Consider the following 10,152-nt stretch of genomic DNA (forward strand, 5'->3'; position numbering starts at 1 on the left):
CTGTCCAGTGAGTACAGTGTGGGATGTACTGCCCAGTGAGTACAGTGTGGGCTGTACTGTCCAGTGAGTAGTTACAGTGAGGGAGATTCTGCTCAGTGAGTACTTATACTGTGGGATGTACTGCCCAGTAGGTACAGTGTGGGATGTACTGCACAGTGGGTACAGTGTGGGATGTACTGCCCCGTGTGTACAGCGTGGGATGTTCTGTCCAGTGAGTACAGTGTGGGATGTACTGTCCAGCGAGTACAGTGTGGGATGTATTATCCAGTGAGTAGTTACAGTGTGGGATGTACTGCCCTGTGAGCACAGTGTTGGATGTACTGTCCAGTGAGTACAGTGTGGGATGTACTGCCCAGTGTGTACGGCATTGCAGGTTCTGTCTACTGAGTAGTTACAGTGTGGGATGTACTGTTCAGTGTGTAGTTTCAGTGTGGAATGTACTGTCCCGTGAGTACAGTCTGGGCTGTACTGTCCAGTGAGTAGTTACAGTGAGGGAAATTCTGCTCAGTGAGTACTTATAGTGTGGGATGTACTGCCCAGTGGGTACAGTGTGGGATGTACTGCCCAGTGAGTACTGTGTTGGATGTATTGCCCAGTGTGTAGTTTCAGTGTGGAATGTACTGCCCTGTGTGTAGTTACAGTGTGGGATTCCCTTCCTAGCGAGTACAGTGTGGGATGTACTGTCCAGCGAATACAGTGTGGGTTGTACTGTCCAGCGGGTACAGTTTGGGATGTACTGCCCAGTGAGTAGCTTCAGTGTGGAATGTACTGCCCAGTGAGTAGTTACAGTGTGGGATGTCCTGCCAAATGGTAGTTATAGTGTGGGATGTTCTGTCCAGTGAGTACAGTATGAGATTTACTGCCCAGTGAGTAGTTATAGTGTAGGACGTACTGTCCACCGAGTAGTTACAGTGTGGGATGTACAGTCCAGTGAGTAGTTACAGTGTGGAATGTTCTGTCCAGTGAGTACAGTATGGGATTTACTGCCCGGTGAGTAGTTACAGTGTGGGATGTACTGCCCAGTGAGTAGTGTGGGATGTACGGTCCAGTGAGCAGTTACAGTGTGGAATGTAGTGCCCAGTGAATACAATGTGGGATGTATTGTCCAGCGAGTAGTTACAGCATGGGATGTACTGCCTAGTGAGTACAGTGTGTGATGTTCTGTCCCGTGAGTAGTTACAGTGCGGGATGTACTGCCCAGCGAATACAGTGAAGATCTTTGCTTCCTCACTCTCCACGGGAATCATTCCAGAGGATTAGAGGGAGGCGAATGTTGTTCCCCTTTTCAAGAAGGGTAATAGGGAATCCCTGGCAATTACAACCAGTCAGTCTTACGTCTGGGTTCTGAAGGTTTTGGAAAGAATTCTGAGGGATAGGATTTATGACTATTTGGCAAAGCATAGAGTGACTAAAGGCAGTCAGTATGGCTTTGTGAGGGGCAGATCGTGCCTCACAAATTTTATTGAGTTCTTTGAGGAGATGAGGAGACAAGTCGACGAAGGTAGAGCAGTGGATGTGGTGTATATGGACTTCAAGGCATTTGATAAGGTTCCCTATGGTAGGTTCATTCATAAAGTCAGGAAGTATGGGATACAGCGGGATTTGGCTATCTGGATTCAGAATTGGTTGGCTGGCAGAAGGCAGAGAGTGGTTGTCGATGGAAAGTATTCTGCCTGGAGGTCAGTGATGAGTGGTTACCACAAGGCTCTGTTCTTGGGCCTCTGCTCTTTGTAGTTTTTATAAATGACTTGGATGAGGAGGTTTAGGGATGGGTTAGTAAATTTGCCGATGACACAAAGGTTGGAGGTGCCGTCGATAGTGTCGAGGGCTAATGCAGGCTGCAGCGCGACATAGACAGGATGCAGATCTGGGGTGAGAAATGGCAGATGGAATTCAACCTGGATAAATGCAAAGTGATGCATTTTGGAAGGTCGAACTTAAATACTTAATATAGGAATAAAGACAGGATTCTTGGCAGTGTTGAGGAACAGAGGGAACTTGGTGTTCAAGTGCATAGATCCCTGAAAGTTGCCACCCATGTGAATAGGGTTGTTAAGAAAGCATGTGGTGTTTTGGCTTTCATTAACAGGGAATCGAGTTTAAGAGCCGCGAGGTTTTGCTGCAGCTCTACAAGACCCTGGTGAGACCACACTTGGTTGCTCCATTATAGGAAAGATAAGGAGGCTTTGGAGAGGGTGCAAAGAAGGTTTACCAGGATGCTGCCTGGACTGGAGGGCTTGTCTTACGAAAAGAGGTTGACTAAGCTCGGATTTTTCTCTCTGGAGAGAAGGAGGAAGAGAAGTGATCTGATCAAGGTATACAAGGTTACGAGAAGCATGGATAGAGTCAATAGCCAGAGACATTTCCCTAGGGCAGGATTGACTGGCAAGAGAGGTCATTGTTTTAAGATATTAGGAGGAAGATATAGAGGAGATGTCAGAGATAGGTACTTTACACAGACAGTTGTGAATGCATGGAATGCGTTGCCAGCGGTGGTGGTGAAAACAGAGTCATTAGGATTATTTAAGGGACTGCTGGACATGCACATGGATAGCAGTGAATTGAGGGTGCATAGATTAGGTTATTTTATTTTAGATTAGGAATAAATCTCGGCACAACATTGTGGGCCGAAGAGCCTGTTCTGTGCTGTATTTTTCTATATTCTGTGTACAGTGTGGAATGTCGTGTCCAATGATGTACAGTGTTATAGTGTTGGATGTACTGCCCAGTGAGTAGTTACAGTGTGGGATGTACTGTCCAGTGAGTACAGTGTGGGATGTACTGTCCAGTGAGTAGTCAGGTGATGGGATGTATTGCCTGGAAATGTGCTGGAGGCAGGTTGAATTGTGGCTTTCAAGAGGGGCATTAGATGGTTATTTGGATCAAAATGGTGAGCAGGGAGATGGAAAAAAGGCAGGAGATTGCGTCCAGGTATTGGAACTAGTGCATGCACAATGGCCTCTTTTGACACTGTGATTCTGTCAGTCTGTTACCTGACAGATCAACCAAGTTGGTCCTCTGCTCTAGCTCTTCAGTTCCTTTCCTTTCAGGTCCTGGTGAAGCTACTTCCACTGCCCTCCTGGATCACAACCACTTGCTGAGTGTAAACATCATTGTCATCTCCCAGGATACATGAACACCAACTAGCCACAAAAAGACATGACCCTCTCTCACTAGTATCCTTACATTCAGATAAGGAAGGACACCACTTTGACTGGGACAACACATCCATCCTAGGACAAACCAAACAGAGACACACACAAGAATTCCTGGAAGCATTGCATTCCAACTGAACTCTATCAACAAACACATCGAGCTAGACCCTATTCACCCTGAGAAAAAGAACAGGAAATGACATCACCACAGGAAATGACATCACCAACCCAAAGAAACCCAACCATATAAATAGAAAGCAGGAATTTTCAGCAGTGCTTCACCTGAGGCCCACTAAAGATGTTACCTAGTGTGGTGACAAGACGTCTGGAAATGAATCTTCCAGCTCAGCGAACAAACTTACATCCAGAACCTCAACCATAGCTACAAATCTTCTCAAAACTCACTATTGTCATCTCCTCCCACCTCTATTGTTTTGTTGATTCCCTTCAATTTGTGTTCTTCTGTTAACCAACCTTCCTATCCCTGGAAGCACACTCTCAAAACCCCTCGTGACTTTGAACATCTCGATCAAATCTCCCTCTTCTCCCTCTTTACCTTCCCTGCTCTGGGGAGAAAGATCTGAACTTCTCCAGTCTCTCCACATTCACTGAGATCTCTCATCCCTGGGACAGAAGGACATGGAGCAGCAGTTGGCCATTCAGCCCATCGAGCCTCCACTGCCATTCCAGATCGTGGCTGGTCATCTACCTCAATGTGACTTCCCCATGCCATCTCCAATTCCCTTGAATTGCATTAGCATTGAGAAACTATCAATTCAGTAGTTGAGGCCAACACTGTCTGGAGTCGAAAAGTGTGGCTCTGGAAAAGCACAGCAGGTCAGGCAGCATCCAAGGAGCAGGACAATCGACATTTCGGGCAGAAGCCCTTCATCAAGAATGTGGAGGGGGCTGAGAGATAAATAGAAGGTTGTTAGTGGGGCTGGGGGGGAGGGTAGCTGGGAAGGCAAAAGGTAGCGGGTGATGTTAATAGGTCGGAGCGGAGGGTGGGCTGGAGTCTAAAAGAAAGAGAAATCTAATGGAGGTATTTAATGCTGGCAAAGTAGATATAGAGAGGATGTTTCCTCATGTGGGGTAATCTAGAACGAGAGGTCATTGCTTTAGGATGGGGGAAGCAGATTTAAGACAGAGATCAGGAGAAATTACTTCACTGAAAGGGTCATGAATCTGTGGAATTCACTCCCCCAGAGTGCGGTGGATGCTGGGACATCGAGTAAATTTAAGGAGAGAGTCAGATTTTTACTGAGTAACAGGTTGGAGGGTTATGGAGAATGGGCAGGAAAGTGGAGTCGAGGCTGAGATGAGATCAGCCATGATCATGTTAAATGGTGGAGCAGGCTCGAGGGGCTGAATGGCCTCCTCCCAGTTCTCATGTTGAACCTGCTGAAAGCCTGAGTGCCTACAGCTGTCTGGGATCGAGAATTCCACACACTCACTTCTGTCCGAGTGAAGAAATTCCTGATTGTCTCACTCCAAATGGTCTGCCCCTCAATCTAAGTGCCTCAACAAACTCCTGTATCCTCCCCAGTAAGGGACCCCATCCTTTCTGCCTCTACCCTCATAAGCCCTTTAAGAATTTTGTAAGTCCTCATGAGGTCAACTCCCATTTTTCTATCCTCTCTGAGAGTACTGGCCCAGTCTCCTCAATCACTCATCATTAGACAGCTACAACGTCCCATTTGCCCCCTTTTCTGGCAAGTGTCCCTCTTTAGACAAGGACCAGAACAGCACTCCGGGTCTGCTCTCACCAGCATTCTGTAGAACCATCAGACATAGGAGCAGAAATTAGGCCATTCAGCCCATCGAGTCTGCTCCGCCATTCAACCATGGCTGATACGTTTCTCATAGACATTCTCCTGCTTTCTCCCCATCACCCTTGATACTCAAGAACCTATCTTATCGCAATCTTAAATATACTCAATGACCTGGCCTCCACAGCCGTCTGTGGCAGTAAATTCCATAGATTCCCCACTCTCTGCCTGAAGAGGTTTCTCCTGATCTCTGTTCTAAGAGATCTATCCTTCACTCTAAGGCTGTGCCCTCTGGTGCTAGTGTCTCCTACCAATGGAAACAATTGAAGCAAGTCTTCTTTGCTGTTGTCCTCAAATTCTCTTGTGATAAAGGTTAACGTTCCATTTGCTTTCTAAATTCCCTGCTGCCCCCAATGCTTGAGGAACAAGAATACCTTGGTCCTTATGAATATCAGCATTTCCCAATCCCCTCCCCTCACTATTTAAGAAATACTTTAGCCCTCCACTCATCCTCCTAAAGTGAATAATTTCACACTTTTTTGTAAAACATTCCATCTGCCATGTTCTCACTCTCACTCAACCTGTCGAAATGCTCATCTGTCTATCGTCCTCACAATCTCACTACATTCTCACAAACCTTATTGAATTCTTTGAGGATGTGACAAAACTCGTTGATGAAGGTAGAGCAGTGGATGTGGTATACATGGATTCCAAGACGTTTGATAAAGTTCCCCATGGTAGGCTCATTCAGAAAGTAAGGAGGCATGGAATCAGGGAAATTTGGCTGTCTGGATACAGAATTGGCTGGCCCATAGAAGGCAAAGGATAGTAGTAGATGGAAATATTCAGCCTGGAACTCAGTGACCAGTAGTGTTCTACAGGGATCTGTTCTGGGACCTCTGCTCTTTGTGATTTTTATAAATGACTAGGATGAGGAAGTGGAAGGGTGGGTTAGTAAGTTTGCCGATGACACAAATGTTGATGGAGTGGTGGATAGTGTGGAGGGCTGTTGTAGGTTGCAATGGGACATTGACAGGATCCAGAACTGGGCTGAGTGTTGGCAGATGGTGTTCAACCTGGAAAAGTGTGAAGTGATTCATTTGGGTAGGTCAAATTTGAGTGCAGATTACAGGGTTAAAGGCATGATTATTGGCAGTGTGGAGGAACAGAGGGATCTTGGGGTCCATGTCCATAGATCCCTCAAAGTTGCCACCCAATTTGATAGGGTTGTTAAGAAGACATATGGTGTGTTGGCTTTCATTAGTAGGGGGATTGAGTTTAAGAACCATGAGATTATGCTGCAGCACTTTAGAGCCCTGGTCAGACCACAATTGGAATATTGTGCCTCATTACAAGATGGATGTGAAAGCTTTCGAGAGGGTGCAGAGGGGATTGACCAGGATGCTGCCTGGACTGGAGGGCAAGTCTTATGAAGAAAGGTTGAGGGAGCTTTCTTACTGGAGCGAAGAATGATGAAGTGTATAAGATGATGAGAGGCACAGATAGATACTTTCTCAGGCCAGAAATGTCTAAAATGAAGGGGCATAATTTTAAGGTAATTGGCCGAAGGTTTCGAGGAGGTGTCAGAGGTAGGTTCTTTATACAGAGAGTTGTGGGTGCGTGGAATGCACTGCCGATAGTGTTAGTAGAGTCAGAGACATTAGGGACATTTAAGCGATTCTTGGATAGGCACATTGAAGATAATAGAATTAGGGGTATGTATTTTAGTCTTACCTTAGAGTAGGATGTCAAAAAGTGTGTTGCTGGAAAAACGTGCCTGTCAGTCAGCATCCGAGGAGCAAGAGAGTCAATGTTTCAAGCATAAGCTCTTCATCAGGAACTGCTCCTGCTCCTCGGATGGTGCCTGACCGGCTATGTTTGTCCAGCACCACATTTTTTGACTGATCTCCAGCATCTGCAGTCCTCACTTTCTTCTTAGAACAGTCTAAAAGGTCAGCACAACATCAAGGGCCGCAGGGCCTGTACCGTGCTGTACTGTTCTATGTTCTGGTAGCATCCTCTAGGTGGCAGTATTTGGGAACCTTCTGACAAATGTACCTTGTCATCGGTCTGGAACTAATGAGCTGAAGCTTGTACTGATTTAACTGATCAAACTGAAATCGGATTTCTGAGGAAGGGTCATCGGACATGAAAGGTCAACTCTGATTTCTCTCCACGGATGCTCCAGACCTGCTGAGCTTTTCCAGCAATTTCTGTTTTCGTTTCAATCTGATTTTGAGATCACTCGAGTAAGATTAGGTTTTCCGATTTGAATTTTGGCCTCAGGTATCTCTCCTCCTCGGTGTTTGTGCGCTACCTTTCTTGAATCTTGAGACCAAAATGTGGAGTGAGAAACAAATGAAACTTCAAAGGATGGAGTGTGGCTCTAAGCCTGGATTCTGATTGAACATGATACTTAGCACAGATGCAATACAGAGTGACAGAGTTGGACCTCACCACTTCAATACAGACCAAAGATACAGCAACAGAATCTAGCTCCTTTCTCTGAAGGTGCAAGGAATTTGAAGGACATATCAATCTATTTTCACAGCAAAAACCTGTCTCAGAGTCACTGATTTACCTAACACCCAATGAGTATTTCGTACGAAAACATATCACATTGGTTGAACAAATGATCATTGGCCATGCTACATTGTCCCTCATGTCCACGGATGTGCAGGCTAACCATGGGAAAAACAGTTACAGGGATAAAATGGGTCTGGGTGGGATTCTGTTTGGAGGGGTAGTGTGAACTCTAAGGTCCAAACGGCCTCTTTCTGCATTGTAAGAAATTTGTGAGTTTTGATCTGGGACGCAGTGGGAGCAAATTCAACAGGAACTTGCAAAAAAGGGGGTGGGAATGTATCGTCCCTCAGCCTCCAAGGTTCAAGTGAAAACAAATCAATTTTGTCCAATCTCTCCTCCTAGCTAATTCCCCTCCCCCGCCCCCCCATACCAGGCAACATCCTGGTAAACTGTTTCTGTACCCAAAGCCTCCACATCCTTCTGGCAGTATGGCAACCAGAAGTGTATGCAATATTCCAAGTGTGGCCTAACTAAAGTTCTATACAGCTGCAACATGACTTGCTGATTTTTATACTCTATGCCGCAACTGATGAAGGTAAGCACACCATATGCCTTTTTGACCAGCTTCTCAGCTTTACTGCCATTTTTGAGGAACTGTGGACCTGTACGCCTAGATCCCTCTGTATGTTGATCTTTCAAAGGGTTCTGCCATTTACTGTGTAAAAGGTTGCCCTGTAATTGCTGTGTGAAATGGCCCAGAAAGCCACTCAGTTCAGGGGCAATTAGGGACGGGTGACAAATTCCCTCCTTGTTAGTGAGGTCCACATCCCATGGAAGAGTAAAAAGGGTGATTAGTTCTCAACCAGCTGTCACAGCCATGATGGTGTGAACAGTAACAGCATTTCAAAACATCCTGGGAGACTCCCTTTATTCCTGAGCCATCTGGCATCAGGGCTGATGATTGGCCTGAGCTTTGAGGGGCTGCATTAAGCTGGAGACTTACCCAATGTAGGCGATGACTCCCACGGGCCTGTCAGTGAAGAGAGCACAAAGTGAGTACAGATGTATCACAGTCATCACAAACCATCAGCCCAAACCTTTACCAGCTGCCGTGGTAATGACAGAGAGTAACATCACCAAATGGACCATTCTTTATAAACCATCCACAGTCAGCTCCATTGCAAATCAGTGCACTATCACAGGAATTAGCCTGGGCGGGGGGAGGGAAATCACAGAACCACAGCTACCAATCCCCTTCCTTTAGGGTGGCATGGTGGCTCAGTGGTTAGCACTGCTGCCTCACAGCACCAGGGACCCGGGTTCGATTCCAGCCTCAGGCATCTGTGTGGAATTTGCACATTCTCCACGTGGGTTTCCTCCAGGTGCTCTGGTTTCCTCCCACAGTCCAAAGATGTGCAGGTCACATGCTAAGTTGTCCATAGTGTTCAGGGATGTGTAGGTTAGGTACATTAGTTAGGGGTAAATATAGGGTAGCAGAATGGGTCTAGGTTGGTTACCCTTCAGAGGATCCTTGTGGACTTGTTGGACCAAAGGGCCAAAAGGCAGAATTTTCCACACTGTTGTGATTCTTCTATGAATCCCATCTGAGGAGTCTCAGCACCTTCCAAACCCAGGGCCACTTCCATCTAGAAGGACAAGGGCAGCAGATCCATGAGAACACCACCCCCTGCAAGTTCCCATCCAAGCCACTCACCATCCTGACTTGGAAATATATCACTGTTCCTTCACTGTCGCTGAGTCACAATCCTGCATTTCCCTCCCTAAGGGCATTGTGGGTCAACCCACAGTACATGGCAGCTCAAGAAGGCAGCTCATCCCCACCTTTTCAAGGGGCAGAAGGGACAGATGATAATGCTGGGCCCAGCCAGTGATGGCCATGTCCCCACAACTGAATATATGGTAAATGTGGTTGACAGTCTCTGAGCAGCACTAAGGGAGTGCTGCACTGTCTGAGGCACTATCTCTCAGGGGAGATAATAAACTGAAGCTCTGTCTGCCATCTCTCGGTGATCATAAAAGGTGACCAATAACTGGAAGAAGAGCAGGAGAGATCTCCCCATGTCCCAGCCAATACCCAGCCCTCAAAGCAGATTATCTCACTTGCTGGGTGACATACAGGCTGCTGCCTTTTCCTGAATTCTAACATTTCAAAAGTATTTCACTGGCTCTTCTGTACAGTGTGGGAGGGTACATCAATGCAGAGCTGTCTTTTTATCTAAAAATGCACAGTTTAGATTAGATTACATTACAGTGTGGAAACAGGCCCTTCGGCCCAACAAGTCCACACCGACCCGCCGAAGCGCAACCCACCCATTCCCCTACATTTACCCCTTTACCTAACACTACGGGCAATTTAGCATGGCCAATTCACCTGACCTGCATATCTTTGGACTGTGGGAGGAAACCGGAGCACCCGGAGGAAACCCACGCAGAGAATGTGCAAACTCCACACAGTCAGTCGCCTGAGGCGGGAATTGAACCCGGGTCTCTGGCGCTGTGAGGCAGCAGTGCTAACCACTGTGCCACCGTGCCGTTTCTGGGATTAGACCAACTGGTGTCCAGGCCTCATTGACCCCTTCCCTCCCTCCTTCCCTCACTTACTCCCTCCCTCACTCACTCCCTCTCTCCCTCATTCACTCACTCACTCACTCACTCACTCCCCCACTTACTCCCTCCCTCCT

General features: G+C 46.8%; 1 protein-coding gene across 1 annotated transcript in view; it reads right to left on the bottom strand.

The window, feature by feature from the left end:
* Positions 1 to 10,152, bottom strand: part of LOC122551955 (striated muscle preferentially expressed protein kinase-like) — a 267,850-nt gene that overhangs the window by 12,392 nt on the left and 245,306 nt on the right. Inside the window, exon 24 of the mRNA XM_043694526.1 lies at positions 8,454 to 8,480. Within this exon, the coding sequence (XP_043550461.1) occupies positions 8,454 to 8,480 (27 nt within the window). The remainder of the gene's footprint in view (positions 1 to 8,453; positions 8,481 to 10,152) is intronic.

This window comes from Chiloscyllium plagiosum, chromosome 7 (genome assembly GCF_004010195.1).
Source record: "Chiloscyllium plagiosum isolate BGI_BamShark_2017 chromosome 7, ASM401019v2, whole genome shotgun sequence".
NCBI classification, from domain to species: domain Eukaryota; kingdom Metazoa; phylum Chordata; class Chondrichthyes; order Orectolobiformes; family Hemiscylliidae; genus Chiloscyllium; species Chiloscyllium plagiosum.